Consider the following 21,314-nt stretch of genomic DNA (forward strand, 5'->3'; position numbering starts at 1 on the left):
ACCTAATCAAGTCCCTCCCAAGATCAGTCCCAAGAGGCCAACCTAATCAAAATGTCCAAACAGAACTAAGCCTGGGAACTTATCTCTTAGGATACTCTAGATATTTTCAAGTTTACAATAAAAATTACCACCATACAATTTTATTTAGATTTCTTAACAGAACTAATGCTAAAAACTTATCTAAATATGCTATATATTCTGGTTGTAGGACATAGGAAAATCAAGCTAGAATTGATTTGGAAATTTTGTCCCTGCTGGTTAGCTTTTGCAGTGCTGGAAGGTGCTATGTAGGCTACTCTAGACGGCAATAAAATTACCATCATAATTTTAGTCAGCTGTGGATGGTTAGGCTACATGACTGATCATTTCTTGGCAAGATGTACTCACTGGTATTCAATGACATCACTGTCATGATGGTAAAAAGATAATTTGTGATTGTATTTGAGGCCTTCTAACAGGAAGGTTTTTAATTAATTATTTTATTTATTTACATCCCAAATGTTGCCCTCTTCTGGTCTCTCTTCACAGATTTCTTCTTTCCATCACCCATTCCTTTGCCTCTGAGAGGGTAATCTCTCAGGTATCCTCCCACCGTGGGGCATCAAGTCTCTACAGGATTAGGAGGATTATCTTCCTCTGCTGATATATGCCAGGGGCCTTGGAGCAGCCGTCTATACTATTTGGTTGGTGGCTCACTCTCTGGAAGCTCTTAGGGGTTTAGGTTAGTTGACACTGTTGGTCTTCCTATGGGGTTGCCTTCCCCTTCAGTTCCTTCAATCCATCCCCTACTCTTCCATAGTGGTCCTAACAGGAGGGAATTTATATTGGTGCTTTAAACTCTGTCAAAAGCCCACAACTGTGAATGTCACAGACCTTAGTAGGGGAGCTTATTATACTTATTTTGCTAATAGATATGATATTCTGATAGAATTGCCTTCCAAATGTTTTTGTTCATATCTATAGATGAAGTATTTGGACAGAGGAGCTTCTTTTTCTGTAGTTGGTGACAGTTACTGCAGGATCACAACTGGTCAACGTGCTGAGAATAAGCTACTGTTCAATATTCAGTCATAAATGGGATGTCTATATCACCCTGTCCAAAAGTTCAGGGAACACTGTGAAAGTGAGAGCAGAGAAAAGATCAAAGGCAGTGGAAGGGCTAAGGTGATGTGTAGTGTTGTCTTCTTGACCTCGCATGGCTAATGCATTTTAAATTCTCAGCATCTATACATAAGACCTGCATGAGAGTGGACCATAAACTTCCATAATGGAGAGTAGAGAAGTTCATGAAACCCTGCCTCTCCTTGAGGATTTACAGGTAGTTGCTATTGCTAATGAGGAAAGGCTCACACATTTCTCCTGAGGATGTATTAACAGTTGCTGGGAGACATGAGATACCCATGTGTTAAGTTGCCCAAGCTATTGTAATTAAATCTTCACAATTCATAATGATTCTGTAAGAAAGTTTAATTAATCTTTTTTGATGAGAGAGAGATTAATTAAAGTAGAATTAAAGTAGGAATGTAGTACCACCCACAGAGGATTAGGCCCTTTTACATCAATCCCCGATCAAGAAAAGGCCCTATATACTTACCTAATAGAGGCATATTCTAACTTTAGAGTCCCTCTTCTCAGATAACCTTAGCTTTTTGCCAACTTAAAAACCTCAATAACAAAAAATAATCGGCATAGAATTCAAGAAACAAAATGAAGAAAAACAGAAGTGAGTTTAAATTTTTGAATGAAACATTCTTTTACAGTATTTTCTGTCACCTGGAATCTTGAGCACTAATTTCTACAAACTTATCAAGTTTGTATTTCCTTTGTGCCATAACCAGTTCTCATAGCTCACCTCCAAGGTTAGGGCATCTCCAGAATTCTTTATTCTATTTACGCATGCAGCTTTTTTAAGTTCCTTTAAGCTCTTCTGGGGTTTGTTGGCCATAATCAGCCATCGAGCTGACTCTGACAACCACCTGCTCAAGACATTGGATATAAGATAATTCTCAATTACCTTATACTTTTAAAATCCACATTTATCATTTTAAAAGCAGCATGCATCATTGAACAATTATATTCTTTAATACCTACTACTCATTCAATTATATTAATAAATATAATCTAACACTGTCTGGACCTTCACTAGGAAAACGGGAAATAGCTCATGCATGCCTTACGCTTGTACTCCCAGAGTGCAGACTCAAAGTCAAGTTGGTCTGCTCACTCTTACTTGAATATATATTTACATAGGGTTCACAGAAGTGCAGCATGAGGGACACTTGAATACACATTTTCCAAATCCCTTGGTAAGGTAAACATTTATACCTTATTTGTTCTTATACTAAAAAATGAACCACTGAATAAAGTGCAGTCATTGCTGCTCCTAGCAATCAATGCTTTCTGGCCACAAAAGCAAGCTAACACAATCATCTCTTCTAATCTATAAAATGGGAATGGCAGCTTCATAATTTTGATGGCTATGTTGTAAGGATAAAGTGATATGGAAGAATCTGCTGGAGGGTTCTCATCCACTGTATGGACTCATCTCACTATATTAAGCATATGTAAGCATTTTCTAGTCCTTACTAATAAATATATGCCTCCTCTGTTGATATAGCACATCTTGTCTTTTTTTTTTAAAGTGGAAAGCAAGGGAATCCAAAGAGCCAGGGGGAGAACTGGGCCATTCTGCCTACCACTTTAAACTAGAGAAGTCATGATTTTCTTTCATTAAACAGTTGTAAATATAAACTTAACTTGCCTTTTATTTAATATCAAAGTCACCATAATTTTCAATACATTTCCTTTTGTTTGCAAAGTCACTCATAGAAATACAAGCTACAACAGAGGCAGTCTGATCTTGAAGTGTTTATTACTGTGGATAATTGAGACTTAGTAGCAAAGACATGCAGGAAGATGGAGAACATTCTGGCAAAGATTAATTACTGATTTCTGCCCTTGTGTGTGTTTTCTCTAGTAAATAAAAATAAACTGTGCATGGTGAAATTTGAACCTCAATTAGTATACATTCTTTTTACTGTAAATAGGCCAAATCCAAGTGAACAAAATATGGAACTCACAGATAAGTAGGATTTTCAAATAAGAATGAATGCTTGTCAGAGAATGCAGGTCTTTTTACTCAACATACATATGATTATGATTTTTGTAAAACTACTTATTGCTTATCTTAAATTCAAGTTGAATCCAACTTCCTCAGTTTTATATGACAGAGATACTTGTCATCTTGTCATATAAATACAAAGAGGAGTAAACACTGTCTTGCGTGGACCAAGGACAAATGCATTTCTTTTTTTTTTTCAATACGACTTACATTTTATTTGACTAAATACATTCATGTACTATGACAAATGCATTTCTTATGTCCTGCCTCCATGTTAATTGTCATTCCTGGATTCCATAACCCAGAGCAGGAAAGAAGGCTCATACCTTGTGGGAATAAGGAGTAAGAACATTGGAACAGAAAGAGCCAGCTGGAGATGGTGCCAGTTTCGAAAAGCAAAAGCCAGGCCTCCCAACAGTGTCTGTCCAACTCCTGAGGCAATAAATATCAGTGCCATTACCAGAGCTTGAAACTTAGGACTTGTCCATTCTAATACTGAAAGAAAAGAAAATGAAGTTTGACTTCTAAGAAAGTTGGGAAGGATACCCAGGTTCGACCCAAAGCTTATACAATGCTCATCAAAAGCTTTGACTTACTGAGCGTCTCTCACCTCCCAGGTCTCTGGAACATTCTAGAGGGTTTCACACCTCCTGGCTCCCCTTTCCGCTGGCCCTCAGGGCTTCAGTCCTTTTCTCTCACCTAATACCAGATCAGGTTCCCCTCTCTCCCCCTTCCCCACCCCCCATCCACTTTCCCTCCCCGATCCCTCCTTCCTTCCCCACTTGTGATTGCTTTCTTCTCTCTCCCAAGTGGGACTGAGGCATTCTCACTTGGGCCCTTCAGCTTGTTGACCTTTTTGAGTTCTGTGGACTGTATCTTGAGTATTCTGTACTCCCCCCCCCCTAATATCCACTTATTAGTGAGTACATAGCATGCATATCCTTTTAGGTCTGAGTTATCTCACTCAGGCAGTCTCAATTAATCTGGACTCCTAAGATCTCTCAAACACTCGACCTCCAAACAGACAGCATACACCAGCTGATATGAGGCCCCCCCCACCACCGACACACATACAGTAGAGGACTGCCGGGTCTGTGTTCATTCAGAGATTTTGCACCTAACCCTCAAGAGACTGGAGGCCCCAGGGAGTTTAGAGGTCAGGTGGGGTGGAGGGTGGGGACATCCACGTGGAGACAGGGGCCTGGGGAGGAGGTATGGGATGTGGAACAGTCAAAGGGTGGATCGGGGCGGGGGGAATAAAATTTGGAGTGTAAAAAATAAAAATAAATAAATAAAAAATATCTTAAGCATAAAAACCAACCCCCCCCCCCCAAAAAAAAAATCTTTGACTTACTGAGCAAAGCACTGTTTGTCCTCAGGGTTGAGGAAAAAATCCCTGACAGGAATCGAAGTGAGCAGTAGATGAGGAAGGAGGGAGCAAAAGCTACACAAGTTTCAGTGATGGCCATTTTCAGTAAAGAGCACGTGAAAATGAGCTTCCTCCCAAACCTGAGGAAAAGGAAGGATTTGATTACAGGGACAAGAACAGTTTGTATAAACAACAAAGTCAAGATATTAAAAATGAACAGACATCTTCTGAAGCAAAAAGCTTCTTCCTGCCCAATCTTCTTTTTTAGATGGGGTCTTAGTATGTAGCCCTTGACAGCTTCCTTATTATGTAGTGAAACTTACTAGTAGCCATTGTATGGAGCTTGCTATGTAGCCAAAGCTGTCCTCAAATGTCAGAGACCTGCTTGCCTCTGCATTCCTTGCACGAGCTCTTCTCAATTTCTTACCACTAGCTTTTCATGTGAGTTAAGCCATATACGACAGACTACAAAACTGGAATTTTAATACAAATATGTTGTACTAAATTAAGTATTTAGCCTATCTACTAGCTATTTATTCATTGCTGTGACAAAGTAACAGAAGCTTTTTCCTTTAAAGTCTTAAAGGAAAGACTGGTTTAGGCTCACAGCTTCTGAAGGTGTATGGTGTCAGGAGCGTGTGACAGAGTTCTTCTCTTGGAGTAGAGTTCACACAAAAACCAAAGTGAATATCTCCTGCAACATTAACCTCAAGCCTGGCAATCCTGCCAATCATTTCCCACATCCCCAAATTCCATAATCTTCTAAAACTTCTCCCTCAGCTAAAGAATCAAATATTCAAACACATAAACCTATGGTGTCTAAAGATTTAAATTCAAAAGAGAAACTTTGAAATGAGAATGAATCACCTTTATATAATCACTTATTTCAATCTTTTGATTATTGATTTTATAGAATCTATTGATTATTTCTCGGAACAAAAGTCTTTGCATTCACTATCTTAGATTTTACCTTCTCAAATTTGTATATTGGTATATCAAAGATAACATTATACCTTTCAAAAAAGGATGTCCCTTTTCTACTCTCTTCTCTTTATACTCCTATAACTCATATAAGAGCTTGTGGCAGTCCCATAAATCCACTGAATGCCACTTACCTATAAAACTCTTTTGGTTTCCTTCCTTCTTTCTTTTCTTTTTAAAAAGATTTATTCATTTATTTTATGTTTATGGGTACACTGTAGCTGTCTTTAGATACACCAGAAAGGGCATTGGATCCCATTACAGATGGTTGTGAGCAGCCATGTGGTTGTTGGGAATTGAACTCAGGACCTCTGGAAGAACACTCAGTGCTCTTGCCTGATGAGCCATCTTTCCAGCCCCTCTTTTTTTTTTTTTTAACAGTTCTGATTCTGTCCTCTAACTCATTATTGTATTTGGGTCATTTTCCACTAATTGTCTCTAGAGAAAATTTTAATTGACTGTATTTTTAAATCCAGGTTTCTGTTTTATTCCTTTTCTATTACTGATGTTCCCACACACTGGTTTCCTAGCTGCCATTAGTACTTTGTCCATGTTCTATTTCATTCTTTTACATATATTTTAGATATATCTTTTAGAGTATTTGCCTAGGAAATCTCCCACAGAGACCGTTCTGAGTATGTTTCATTTTGAATAGTGGTGGATGTTCCACCTCAGTTTACTCTGATCTCAAAGTTGGTCTTCAACCGAATAGGCCATACTTCTTTTTTTTTCCTTGACATATCTATGATTTAATTATTCTTATAAAATTGTATTTGATTGTTATAATGTAGAAGATTCTTATAATGTAGAAATTTGGGTTTCAGATTCTTTTTTTTTTCCTTTGACTTTCGACTTTACTGTGGTGTAACAGCCAAGTTTTGTACATAACTATAAATAGCTTTCTCGTGGCAATTCTGAATTTGGGGAAGAAAAGTCAATGACTAGTAACCAGTAGTCCTGTTGCTCTTTCTTACTATGCTACACCCACAGTCACACTATCTATCTCTACTTTCTCTGGACCCTGAAGTAAGTTGTAAGATGCATCATTGGTACTTTAGAGCTTAACACTTGGAGAGGAAAAAAAAGTGGTTTTGTGTAGCCATATCTGAAATTCCAGTTTCCATAAGAAACACGCAGAGTGAAGAGCACCTCCTCTTTCCTGTGCAGGAGGAGCTCACACAAGGTCTCCGTGGTTTTGTGCACACAGGTTACTTGGATTACAATTTTTCTCCTGGTTGGTACTGTGGCTCTGCAGCAGTGACGTAGTCTTCCAAGGACTGAATACATTCAAACGTTGGCCTTTCATCAGGATCCATCTTCCAGCAAAGACTCATCAATTCATGGAGGGATTCTGGACAGCCCTGAGGGCAAGGCATTCTGTACCCTGACTCTACTTGTTCCAGCACCTCACGCTTTACCACTCCTGGATATGGCACTCTTCCTTTTGTTACCAGCTCTGCCTGTAGAATTCCAAATGACTACACATCTGACCATACAGTGCAGCCTCAGGAGCTGTCCACTTGATTGGAAATTTTGCACCTTGTCTTGCTGTGTACTTATTTGTCTTCAGTTAATCTTGCTAAGCCAAAAATCTGCTATTTTGCATACAAGATTTTCTCCTACAAGAATATGACATAAACTCAATGACAATATAAATTGGCTCTTCAGAAACAAACTGCATAGAGTTGAACAAGTTTATCTGTGCTTCTTGAAGGAATGCTTCTGGCATCAGTGTACCTGGCTTTATACTTTTGTACTTCCATTTCATGTTTCCATCCACACTTCACCAAAGCATCCTCGACCTAGTTTAACCTCTAGTTGCAAAGACTCTCAAGGGATTTCCCAAACATCTTTTGCTAGACCTTGAGTCTGGGATTTCACAGTCTGACACACAATTGTTAATTTGTGGCATAATCCATCAGTATGTTCTGTGTAATGCTTCATCAGTTTCTGCAGAGTATCAAACCAAGCTCTGGTTGTGATGTAGAATTCACCATTGTCAAGTTTCCTGATTTTGTAATGCTTTACCCCTTACCTCATCCCAATCACGAGTTGAGAGGGAATAAGCACCTTTAGTAGTTTCACTTTCTCTTACTAAGAATATACCTTGCTGATTCCCAGGATTCAGAAGTAATCTTTTGGCATCTTTTCTCCCCATTTTGCCAAACTACAGTTCTTCTGCCTGAATGGAATCTGCAGGTGCTTCATAATTGCTAGGGATATAACCATTCTTTCTGGTAGCAATTGCTACCCACCAGTCTCCTTCAGTATTGTTAATTATTTAAAATATTTCACCCTTCTTAAAGGAAAGGTATTCTGTAGTTCTAGCTTCATGGAATTCAGGTTGTTATTTTCACAAAAATGTTATTCATTTATTTTGTTTTTGAAATACAATGGCCTGTAACTTTTGTTGACTTTATCAAACTGTCACAAAGAGTGTCCTTTGTCCTATGTTGTCACTGAAGTCTTAAATTTCTTTATATTATATTGTCTAAAGTTTTTATGCATATTTCTTGGGATGTCAAGATAGCTTCTATTTTTGGTGACAGACTGTATTTGCTTACTTTAATATTAGAACTAGTTTGATGTGTAAGTGTAAGATCTCTATATTGTTTGAAAATGGGTGTCACTTCTAGTTACATGATAATGTTCTATTCACACGCATGTTTTCTGGGTTAATTAAAAATAAGATGATAGAGTAAATGCATACTTGTATTAAAAAGTACCAAATATGAAAAGTAAGACCTCCAATAAAAATAGAGATGATAAGAATGAGTTAAAGATCTAAAAGTCAACAAATTCTTTGACTAGATGAAACAATGACATCAGTTAACATACTCTATGTAAGAAAGAAATGATTGAAGAAACTATATTAGGATTGGACAGAATTACAGTTTTAGGAAAAATATTTATCTAAGTTCAGTGGTATCTACCTGTAATTCAATAATTTGGTAAATTGAGGTAGATGGATCATGATTTCAATGTTCCTCTAGTACACAAAGAATTCAAGGCCAGTGTAGATTATACAGTAAGACACTAATAGGAATTCTGTTTGCAGAAATCTTTGTTTCTTACGCTGCAAAGGTATAGGAATTCACATCAGTTCAGGCAGAACAAGCAGTTACAGTTTATCTTTATTAGGAGAATGAGCAAGAGCATGAAGTCCACTTCAGAGTGGATACCACATTAGGCAAGTGATAACAGAAAAGCTTTCCCCTAATACCTGTGTTTGTGTGTCTACTAGATGTCTTTCTTTTGTTACTTCCTAGAATGGTCTGAGATTTCTCCTCCTTGAAAGAGAAGGAAGCTTCTTAGAAACTGTTTTTTTTTATTAGATATTTTCTTTATTTACATTTCAAATGCTATCCCGAAAGTTCCCTATACCCTCCCCCCACCCTGCTCCCCTACCCACCCACTCCTGCTTCTTGGCCCTGGCGTTACCCTGTACTGGGGCATATAAAGTTTGCAAGACCTGGGGGCCTCTCTTCCCAATGATGGCCGACTAGGCCATCTTCTGCTACATATTCAGCTAGAGACACAAGCTCTGAGAGTACTGGTTAGTTCATATTGTTGTTCCACCTATAGGGTTGCAGACCCCCTTCATTTCCTTGGCTACTTTCTCTAGCTCCTCCATTGGGGGCCCTGTGTTCCATCCTATAGATGACTGTGAGCATCCACTTCTGTATTTGCCAGGCACTGGCATAGCCTCACACAAGACAGCTATATCAGGGTCCTTTCAGCAAAATCTTGCTGGCATATGCAATAGTGTCTGGTTTTGGTGGCTGATTATGGGATGGATCCTTGGGTGAGGCAGTCTCTGGATAGTCTATCCTTTCGTCTTAGCTCCAGACTTTGTAACTCCTTCCATGGGCATTTTGTTCCTTATTCTAAGGAGGAATGAAGTATCCACATGTTGGTCTTCCTTCTTGATTTTCTTGTGTTTTGCATCACTATCCCAGCAATCAAAACAATAGGTAGTGAATAATCACAAGAATCAGAATTTAAGGGTAGATCTTTCCCACCTACATGACCTTATTGTTTTAGATACCATCCTATTCTCATTAGTGGTAGAAGACACATTTGCTGTGATCTGAACATGTTCCTCCAAGATTCATATTTTGAAACTTATGGGCCAGAATGATAGTACTAAGAAATTGGATCTTTGAGACTTCATTAATTATGAGAGTAGTGCCTTCATTTATGGGATTAGTAACCTTACAAAGGAGAACTGATGGAGCTCTATGAATGGCATGCCATGTGAAGGCACTGTGTTGGCATCTTCTGGTGTGTGAAAATGTAGCTACTTGCATGATAGAAATGGATGTCTATTTAATGTTTTCAGGCATATATTCCAAATTTGTATACCATAAATTGTGATGACCATTGTCATTAGATGAATTACTATACATGGCTGAAAGTATGATTTTTAGAAATTTGCTTTGAGGCAACTTAGTTCTTTTCTACCCACATTCTTAGCCTTTCCTCCCGGCCCATATCCATTTCTTTCTAGTACCCATCAGTCCTCAGAAGCACTCTCTACCAGAGTCCCCACAGCCTCACACTTGCCTAGCATCAATAGAGGGCAACAGCAACCAAAGAACAAAACACCCATCCTACAAAGAAAAACACAACCATGAGCCACCAAGACCAGTATGCCTCCAAAAGAACCCTATTGCAGTTAGGCTCTGAAAAAAGCAATACAGCTGAAGCCCAAATCAAGGACTTCAAAATAGCAATTACAAAGATATCTAAGGACATTAAAGAAGATATGAATAAATATAAAAATTAAGTCTGTAAAAATTGAACAGTTAAATAAAATAATGAAAATAGAATAAGACATGAGAGTAGAATTTAACAAATAAATAAAATCACTAAAGAAAACCAAAATTGGAATAAAGCTGGAAATTAAATTTAGGATGTGAAATAAAAACCACAAAGGTAGCCAAGCGTGGTGGCACACACCTTTAATCCTAGCACTTGGGAGGCAGAGGCAGGCAGATTTCTGAGTTCGAGGCCAGTCTGGTCTACAAAGTGAGTTCCAGGATAGCCAGGGCTATACAGAGAAACCCTGTCTCAAACAAACAAACAAACACCCCCCCAAAAACAAAAACACCCCCCCCCCACAAAGGTAAGTATTCAGATGATAAGACATGGAAGATAGAAACTCAGGTTGAAGACAAGGAATAAGAAATGGATAGCTTAAAGGAAGTGTTAAATGTAAAAATAGCCAGGAAATCTGGGATAAAACATCTAGGAAATCTGGGACATTATAAAGGGACCAAATCTATGAATAATAGGTATAAAGGAAAGAGAGGAATCTCAAGTTGAAGGCACAGAAAATATTTCCAACAAAATCAGAGAAATGTCTCCACCTTAAAGAAGGAGTTGCCTAGTAAGGTTCAAGAAGTATACAGTACACTAAATACACAGGACCAGAAAAAATATTCCCCATGAAACTTAATAGTCAAAACACTAAATGTACAAAATAAAAAAAGGTTATTAAAAGTGGCTAAAGAAAAAGACTAAGTAACATAGGAAGATGGGCCCATTAGAACACCCCTGACTTCTCAATGGAGAATCTAAAATCCAGAAGGGCCTGGATGAATTTCTACAAACTTTGAGCAACCTCAGATTACTATGCCCAGTCTAGACTACTCTACCTAGCACAACTATTAATCACAATTGATAACCACTATCAGTTGACAAAACTATCAATTACAAATTGAGGAAGAAAAACATTCTGTAATAAAACCAAATTCAAACAATTTCTATCTACCAATCCTACTCCACAGAAGGTTCTAGAAAGGAAACTTAAATCTGAAGAGGTTATCTATCCTGAAGAAGACACAAGGAATAAATAATCCCAGAACTGTAAACCAAAATATGGGGAAACCCCCACATTGTAACAAATAACAGAAACCAATAAACACTGCTCATCGATTACCCTTAATATTAGTGGTCTCAAGTTCCCAATAAAAAGACACAGATTAACATATTAGATTAGAAAATAGATGCCTGACTTTGGATCCTGTTTCCCTAACTGGGCTGCCTTGTTTAGCTTCAGTGGTAGAGGATGTGCCTAGTCCTGGAGCAACTTGATGTGCCAGAGTGGGTTGGTACCCAGGGGGCCCCCTTAACAGAGAAAAACGGGGAGGGGCTGGGGGGAGTGCTATGTGAGGGGGGTTGTGATTGTGATGATTAAATAAATAAATTAATGAAAAAAGAAAACAACGCATATTTCTGATGTGTCCAAGAAACACATCTTACCATAAAGAATAGACATCACCTCATGGGAAAGGGACAGAAAATGCTATCACAAGCAAATGGACCTAGAGACAGGCAGGTATAGCAATATCTGACCAAATAGATTTCAAATAAGAAATATCAGGAGAGATAGGGAAGAATACTACATAGTCACTAAAGGAAAAAAAATCCACCAAGAGGATATTGCAGTTATAAACATTTGTGTAGCAAACACAGAAACACCCTAGTTTATAAAAGAAATACTACTGTAGTTAAAATCACATATTGACCCTCACAAACTGATAGATTGTGACTATAATGACCCAGTGTCACCAATAGTCAGGAAAAAGACTAAACAGAGAAATGTTGTAGTTAAAAATTGTAATAAATCAAGTGGGCATCTACAGGACATTTTACTCAATCACAAAATAATATACTTCCTTTTTAGTTTCTTTTTTTCTTTCACAAAATGCTTTATTCCTCTAATTGCTAGTTCTTATAAACAACTTTGGCAACATCAAAATAACTTTTATTTGGTAAATCAAGCAACCAACTTCACAGAGTAACAAAACAGTAATCTTGACAAATATTTAATACATGTGTAAACAAAACAAAGTGACATTGCTTTAAAAATAGATGGAGCTGTTGATATAAAACAGAGAGCTTCCAGAGACTCAGCTCGCTTTATGTCTTTGTGTTAGAGGCACACTTCTTCTTCTTTTTTTTTTTTTGAGGCTCATCAATTTTTATTTGCACAAGTAATTGTCATAACTATATTTTAAACAAAAATTAAATAATATAAATTCGACAAAATTTATATACATTTGTATTATAATCATTTGTTTACATTATGTTAGTTTGAGATTAGTTATTTTAAAACTATAATTTATGTATTTATAATATATTGCTATGGAGGAAAAGACAAGAAGTTATATATATGTTTGTAATTTCAATGTTGAAAATAAATGCTTTCTAAATGTAACTAGATATTTACCAAACTACATTATGTAGTTTATACATACTATATACATAAATATGAATTTCTAAATTATAAAGATGAAATAAGCCATTATCTAATGGTGGTGATATTATAAAGGAATTTTTACCATTAAAATGTATTTTTACTTAAAATTACTACAATTAATATTTATTTCTTTCATAATTATAAATCTCATTTAAGCTTAGAAGAGGACATTTCTTATGAATATATCAATGGCTTATATACTAGGTTATAGATGCAGATATTTCAAGCAGTTATAGTCCAGTGCAAATATAAGATGTAGAGGCACACTTCTAAGACAGAGACAAAACTCTTGCTAATGATTTCTTCCTCTAGTTCTGTGACTAGGAAACTTAGCTAGATTGCAGAGGGGACAAAGGAGAGGTAAGTCACCTTCTAAGAGAAGAGTAAATGGGACTTCAGAAGCAGGGGACATTTCTAGTCACTCTAAAAATCTTGATATGCTTAATAACTACAAGTGAGGTAGCAGCCATGCAGGCTTAGGAAAAAGCACTGTCATCAGGAGGAAACAGGAATTTACTGAGGAATGGCAAGGTCAGTGGGTCACAACAGTGCAGCAGCAGGTGAGTCCAGTTGGGCAGCACAGGGGTCAGGAGAAGCAGGAAGGCAGGAGCCAGAGCCCTGGGCCTCCCTTAGCAGTAAACAACAGTCTGTCCTCCTCAGGAGCATGCTTTAGTGAAACAGAAAACTACTGCCACAGGCAGGGCTGGAGACACCCAATACAGGTCTAAGAGGGTTCTTACCTTTACCATAGACAGTATAGAAGTCTGCAGACTCATTTTATAAACAGGATTTTCCACCGGAACAAGTGGGACAAATAAACTTTCCACATCTAAAGGAAAGGTATGGGGTAAAAAGAGTGGGATGTAGCAAAAAAAAAAATTCACTGAAAAGACCCATCAAAATAGTAAAGAGGCAGATCACAGTCAACCAATGGTCAAGCACAGGGCAAACAAAAGATACTCACAACCTCTTGTCCCTTAGTCTTAAGAGAGAGGCCAAGGCCTGGGGATAACCTCTTCCCATTTTTTCCATGGAATCTAGGGAAACGTCACTAAACTGAGGAAGGAAAAATGGGAACAGGGATATCTAAGGAACTTGTCCACACTGCCTCTTTTGTTGTTAAGGAATAGGGTCTTGCTGTGTAATTTGGAACTCACTGAAGAGCCCAGGCTGACTCTGAACTCCAGATCTTCCTGCCCCAGTCTCCCAAGAGCTCTTATTACAAATATGTGCTACCATACCCAACAAGATAAGGTACTTTTAGAGAAAGGAGCAGGACTCTCGAGAGTTTTTGAGACCAGTGTCTCTAACCAGCCACACCTAGACTCCTTGAGGGGTGGGCAATGGCAGCTGGTCACCCGGGCTGGAGGACAACAGGTGGCACTGGCCAGGCTCAAGGACACAGCCCTGGAGATTTACAGAAAGAGCTAATGCTACTGAAGTTGTTGAAGATCAATTGTCAGAGGATGCTCTACAGTTCTATGAAAAGTTGTTCCTTCATAGGCTAGTGACCAGCTAAGTAGTATGATAGGCAGGAGAAGGCAAGTCTTCATTTAGGACATGTCTTGCACACAAAATTGCTTCAAGTAAGACTCAAGCAATATTAGTGTGATCAACTTGGAAATTACACACCCAACAAAGGGAAATTATACAGAAATTATAAGCACTTAAATAGGAGACAAGACACAAAGTGTGACTAGGGATCTGGTTTAGTGGCAGAGCCCTTGCGTTTAATCTCTAGCACCAAGGGAAAGCACCAAGGCATCAAATTGCAAGCTTTACATATTCAAATACACACATAGACTGAAAAAAAAACGAAGACTCCGGAAAGGGTTTAAATTCTAGTCACCCTGGTCTGTTTTTTGTGCTATGTCCAATATTATTGGGCGAGTTCCTATTACAGCTTGAGAGTGGAACTAAGTTCAGCCCAAGTCATAAACTGGACAGATGCCATTTTCCCAAACATTTGGTGGTACTGGGTCTTATGCTCCATTTTTTCCTTGAAGGTTAAAAACTGTAGCCAGCACTGGGAGTACTGGTGGCCTTTCCTTTCCCAGTGGCCCCTGTAATGGCACATGTATGGCATCCCAGTTTTGGAGATCTTAAGACAAAATGGACAAACGAGGTTCTCAGTGTGGCACTCCAGCTGGAACAGGGAACCGAACTGCCGGTGGCAGCGCAGACAGGTGGCGTGGCTCTCCCAGGCGTCCCAACTCCTCTGCCTCTCCCGCTCCAAATGATGTTTGGTGTGATTCATAAATTTAACATTTTTTAGAGCTTTTGAGCAGCTGGGGCATTTAAAAGTTTTTTGTTCTGGTTTCCCATCTCCTTTATACTTTCCATAATAAAAGTCACTAAGTAACAGGGTCAAACTTCTTTTCTTGGGATCAAAGTCTCTTGACTTGCTAGACTTGAAAAGTCTGCTTCCACCAATCCACTTTCCTGATGAGGGTGGACAGAGTCCTCTGAAGGAGGTGCCCCATTCACAAGACGGCTCAGAGAGTTGGGAGCATCAAAGGAAGGTGTCCTCTGTTGTACATTCGAGGTGTGGAAGGTACTGGAAAGGGGGCAAAACTGAAGAAAGTGGTTCTACAATCTCAATACTATGTTCAGGCCTCTGTGGATTTATGGAAAAATGGCACATACAAACTTCCTTCCATTCAAATCTCCTGAAAGCTCTGCCTTTACTGGATGATTCTCTGAACTTGAGAGTGTGACCAGAGGCAAACAACACGTTGACGAGCTACTAGGCACAAGCTGTGGTGAATTACTTTTATAATCAGACTCGAGCAAAGGCTCAACAGCAGTAGGCTTATCTGTTGATTTTGATTCAGCTGGAGACGCCAACAAGACAACCACTGCCTCTGATGTGGGGGCAGAAGGAAGGACTTGAAGGCTGCAATCTTTGAGTCGTGGTCTCTCTAAGTTGGTCATGCTTTTTTTTTTTTTTAAACCGTGAACCTGGGGTGACTGTTCAAAATGTTCTAGTTGGCTGGTTGGAAAGTTGAAGTTTCTCCAATAAAGATCAGCTTAGCATCTTCTTTTACATTCTCCAGCCCTACAAAGATCAGCCTGGCATCTTCATCAGCATCTTCATCGAGGGCCTGAATGGGTTCTTATGAACTCTGCTGTGGTTCTGAATCTTGTTCTTCATCATCTAACATGGATGGCTGCTCCATTTCTAATGTGGTTCCCGACAAGTGTGGCCACAAGCCCCAGCACTTCCTCCATACATACTGCCACCGCAGATATACACTAAAACTTTTAATAACTTCAGAGAGTCCAAGTGCTGCAAGTCACATCCTTTTTTGAATGGGTCTCACAAAGTGGTCCTCCCTCCTCCTCCCTAGTGGTAGAGATTGCAGGCAGGCGTTGCTGAGCCCTGTAGTGGGGTCTGCAGCCTCCAGGACTTTAGGTGAGCTGAGCGCCACAGGGGCCCTCGGTGGTGGGAAAGGAATTTAAGGGGAGCAGGCCCAGTCCCGGGATAGGGGGCTTGTGGGAGAGGGGGGCGCATGTGTATGCCTGGAGCTGCCAGGAGAGGGTCCCTGGGCTCCCGGCCTACTCACGCTTACTTCCTGGAGACACGAAGAAGGCCCTCACCCGGCGTCCCCTCCTGGTCACTCCCAAAGAGGTCACCAGCACCACGCCCCTGTCCTTACCTCCCGGCCAGCGTACTTGAGCCTCCCTGGACATCCCGGCTCGTGAGGCACTGAGCTGGAAGCCCCCACACCATGACCTTTTCTTTTCAGTTTCTTGTGGAACCTCTACAAGATGGCCCATATACTCAGACACAAAGCAAATTTCAATAGATGCAAGAAAATTGAAAATTGTTCCTGTCTGAAACAACTGCATCCCATCTGACCACCCTGGATTAAAGCTAGATGTCAACAACAGCAGTAACAGGAACTTTCCATACTCATGGACACTGAATGAGTCACCACTGAATGAAAAAATGGGTCAAGACAGACGTCAACAAGGACAATGATAGCACAGTCACTAAGACCAACAATTAATAAATGGGACCTCATGAAACTAAAAAGTTTCTGCACAGCAAAGGGCACCATCTTTCAGGCAAAGTAGGAACCTACATAATGGGAAAAGATCCCTACCAATTACACATCTGATAGAGGGTTAATATCAAAATATATAAATAACTAAAAAATACCCTTAACAACAACAACAACAACAACAACATCAACAACAGCAACAACAACAACAACCCATTTAAATTAAGGTACAGAACTAAGCAGAGAGTTATTTTTTTCTTCAGGTTTGATTCTTTTTAATTTTTTTTTTTACAGTCCAGTCATTATCCCTCTCCCAGTCTGCCCTCCAACAGTTCCTCATCCCATTCCTCCTCCCCTTGTCTCCAAGAGAATGTTCCCATCCCCCAAAACCCATGCCAGGCCTCCCCACTCCCCAAGGCCTCAAGTCTCTAGAGGGTTAAGCATGTCTTCTCTCACTGAGAAATACCAGAATCTACTGTAGACCTTAAGGAAACAACAAGATACAAATGCAGGTCTTCCCTAGTGTGACAGTTTTAATATTTTAAAAAAGTCTGAATATCTACCATTTTGTAACACATGAATCAACCTATTTCAATTGTCTTCCTTGTCACTCTGCAGATGAGCTGTAGTACCACTTCGTAGTGTTCTGTGTCACTGGCTTCATAACTCATCAAAAATTTCCTATCATAGTTGCTTAATGCATGCATTCATGCTATTCATTTTTCTATACCACATAGAAGAGGAAACAATGAAAAGAGAGAGAAGAGAAGAGAGGGAAGGAGTACAGTGGGAGTGGGAGAAAGAGCTAAACCTAGAACCAGTTTCTACTTCTTCCTTTGTCTCTATATTTTAATCTAATGACACAGAATGAAGGGACTAGCTACCAAGACGTTATTTGCACACAAAGAGCAAAGGAACCAGTAGGTTCTAAGGATTGGAAAACATTTTGAAATAGTCTTGCGGGTATTTAGAAAATTTGGTCTACAGACAAATGGAAAACCCAGCTTACAACTGATGTCCCAAGAAGGAACTATGGATATTACTCCTAAATTGCAGATTTATCTTTGTGGTCTTCTTGTTAGAATTGTAGATGTAGCTCAGGAGAGCCCCATAGAAAAATACATGGACAAATCCGTTATCTTGACTTTTTTAAATACAAGAATCTTGTTCATCAAGTACACTAAAATTCTCATTAAAGATGTGTTTATATGTATGAATTTATATGTATGAATGTGGGAATTTAAAGCAAAACACTGAGATATATGTAAAATTATGTGCATATTACACATAATATGTACCATACATATGACTTTTTAATGTGTCCAACATAATGATTGCTACTTTCTCTGATATAAATACCAGTGCCACTCTTCTAAAACATTACTCAAAATTCTCAGCTTAATGGAATAAGGGATTTGGGAACTAGAAAATAGCATCTTGAGTGAGGTAACTCAGACCCAAAAGGACATGCATGCTATGTACTCACTAATAAGTGGATATTAGCAAAAACAAACAAACAAACAAACAACCCCAGAATACTCAAGATACAGTCCACAGAACTCTGGTAGCACACAGGCAGACATGATACTGGAGAGGTAGCTGAGTGTTCTAATTCTGGTTTGGCAGGTAGCAGAAAGAGTGGGGCCTGGCCTGAGCATTTGAAACCTCCAAGTCCAGCTTCAGTGACACACTTCCTCCAACAGTGCCACACCTACTCCAACAAGGTGACTAAGCATTCAAATCTATGAGCCTATTGGGGGCATTCTTATTTAAATCCCCACAATGTGGATGTTAGTTTTCAAGCTTTCCAAATGCTTTCAATAGCACAGAGCACATAGTAAGGACTGGAGAGGAAGAGAACATGTCCAAAGAAGGGAAATAGAATATACTGTTATGGAGAGACAAAGGGAAAACTATAATAAGAGGATTAAATAGAAAAGGTTATAAAAGAGAAAGGTAAAGGAGGGACTAGGGGAAAGACAAGCAACACTAAAGTACATTAAAAAAATATGTAACCCTACTATTGTAAAAGCTCCCTAAAACACGTACATATGTGAAAGGAATCTAGATGGAGTTATCAAATAATAGGGAGACAATGTTCAAACTAGAGAGCTCATGCCACCAAGGAAACCTCCACTGCCAAGAATGGGTTACATTTTGTTGCGTTGTTAGCAAAGGGGCCTCATGGAAGCCCCCAAACAACACAGAATTGAGAAAGAATCAAGAAAGAGCTATCAGTCTTTCAATCTTGTCCATGTCCAGGCTAGGAGAGGTTTCCTATGTTGTCAAGGTTATTGGTTACTCTTTACAATGATGGTAGGACCCCATTTCTGAAGACTACACTTGTATATATCAGCGAACAGGGAGAAGTCAAACTGGTGTCTAACTAGAAGGTTCATTCCTAAGGATTAGCGTTCAGGGCATTAGAAGGTTCTCCGTATGCTACCCAAGGAGAGAAGCAATCATCACTAGCTCCTAGCTCCAAACCCTATCATCTCTGACAGGGACATGCCTGCAGGATGTGCTGGTACAACAGTGGCACAAATATTAAGGGAGTAACCAGCTACTTTCTGATTGGATGGAAGGCCCACTCCATGAGGTGGAACTCATATCTAAGACTAGTAAAGTGGACCAGTACCCGACACTAGGTAGGTCATAGGGGAATGCCTACTACTATTCTACAAAAGGAACATAGCAATGAAATGATGCCTATAGACATATTGTGAAACCCATAGATCAGTACCTTGCTTAGCCAATACATAGGAGTTAATACAGGGACCCACAACTGGACATAAGCAGAGTGAGAGGCTTTGGAACCCTCATTCCTAAATGGGATGTTTTCATCAGACTTCTACCCTCATGGATCAAGGAACTACATGGAAGGGGATGGAAAGATTGTAAGATACAGAGGGTAGGGATGACTTTAAGGAAACTGTCTTTCAGACACAACAGGACTGATGTACATATAAACTCACAGAGACTGGCAGAATGCACAACACCTGCATAAATTCAAGGCAAGGAATATCTGGGAGAAGTTAGGGAAGGGTGAAATGATCAAAATATAGTGTATGAAAAATTCTTTTCAATTAAAGGAAAAAAACCTACTTTGGGAGAAGAAAAAATAAAAACAACAGGCATATCTTCCCAGCACACTCATTGCACCTTGCCCACATGTCACAGGTATCAAAGGACATCCCACTGTCATGCTTGAGCAGCTAAAACTGCTTCTTCTTCTATTCTCTTGTCACTGTGACTTGTTAAAGGCAATTTCTGAGAAGCATCGGGCCTAGTGACCCAGATCAAGAGTGATAATATTTCACATAACTAGTGAAATATAAATATTTCACTAAAATATTCAAATAGGGCAAATTCTATATGGTAAAACACATATGCTTCATTCCCATAGTGAACTCTTCTTATCTTTCTATGTCATGTTGTTTCACTTCTCTAAACCACATCTTGAATAGCTATGTCTGTGCCCACAGTACAGTTTAAACCTGTAAAACACAGTATATGGACTTTTAAATACTTAACATTTCCATTTGTGTTCAGTGATCTCTAGGCTTAAAGGTACACATACAAGAATATAATTTGCAATGAATCCTCCTTAATGAATAAACAATTTAGATGATGAAAATCTTCATATATAGAGAGAGCTGTAAAGCACAGATACTTACTTGTCTGATAAGTGGCCACCCATGATATATCCTATAAAGATACCAGTCATGTATATAAATTTAGCCACTGAATTCAGTGCCTGAGATCCACACACCAGGTCCCACTGGAAGAGAAGAAAATCAGCATGGCAGTGAAATTTATTCATTTTATTCAACACTAGCTTCCATTTCCACTGTACCAGCCCCTATCTTCCTCTCTAGCTTCATCATCATTTGATTTCTATCATCCAGTTTCAGCTTAAACAAACCTGTTTCCAGGAATCTTCCTGTAATTCTGTAAGCTATATTAGTGATTTTAAACCTGTACTAAAAAATTCTCGAATGGCTGGGAGGTGGCAGCACACGCCTTTAATTCTAGCAGTTAGGGGTCAGAGGCAGGCAGATTTCTGAGTTTGAGGCCAGCCTGGTCTACAGAGTGAGTTCTAGAACAGCCAGAGCTACACATAGAAACCATGACTCCAAAAACTCAAACCAAACCAAACCCCCCAAACCAAAAAATAAGTTCTCAAATATGGCTATATCATGCAGCAATTTGAGACCACTGAAGAACCTTTTGTGTCAGAGAAAATCTGACATGACTACTTTAGGTTTATGTTTTGTGACAATATTGGTGATGGAACCTAGGGCTTTTAATGCTTGGGGAAGTATGCTAACTGTTAGCCACATTGTAGCCATAAAAGAAGGCATAGTGTTCTTTTTTTTTTTTTTTTTTTTTTTTTTTTTTTTTTTTTGGGTAGTGGTAAGAATTGAATCTTCAACCTAACACATGATACACTATAGCCCTGAACCACATTCCTACCCAGACACTGTAGTTTAGTATGGTCTTCCAAATATTTAAAAATTGAAATTAAAACTTAATGATACTAACTTGTCATAATACTTATGAGACTGC

At 39.0% G+C, this 21,314-nt stretch overlaps 1 protein-coding gene and 2 pseudogenes across 3 annotated transcripts in view; all 3 read right to left on the reverse strand.

Annotated features, from left to right (window-relative positions):
• Positions 1-21,314, reverse strand: part of Slc22a19 (solute carrier family 22 (organic anion transporter), member 19) — a 38,236-nt gene that overhangs the window by 16,136 nt on the left and 786 nt on the right. For 2 of the 3 annotated variants that reach the window (NM_144785.2, XM_006526815.1), the window contains exons 2-5: positions 20,423-20,526; positions 4,476-4,630; positions 3,448-3,616; positions 1,853-1,976 (exon numbers count right to left, since the gene is read on the reverse strand). In NM_144785.2, coding sequence (NP_659034.1) covers positions 1,853-1,976; positions 3,448-3,616; positions 4,476-4,630; positions 20,423-20,526 — 552 coding nt within the window. The remainder of the gene's footprint in view (positions 1-1,852; positions 1,977-3,447; positions 3,617-4,475; positions 4,631-20,422; positions 20,527-21,314) is intronic. The other variant, XM_006526814.3, reaches the window with a different exon arrangement.
• On the reverse strand, positions 6,629-7,805 carry Gm15967 (predicted gene 15967; annotated as a pseudogene).
• Gm15968 (predicted gene 15968) lies at positions 14,493-15,982 on the reverse strand (annotated as a pseudogene).

The sequence above is a fragment of the Mus musculus genome, chromosome 19 (assembly GCF_000001635.26).
Source record: "Mus musculus strain C57BL/6J chromosome 19, GRCm38.p6 C57BL/6J".
Classification (NCBI taxonomy): domain Eukaryota; kingdom Metazoa; phylum Chordata; class Mammalia; order Rodentia; family Muridae; genus Mus; species Mus musculus.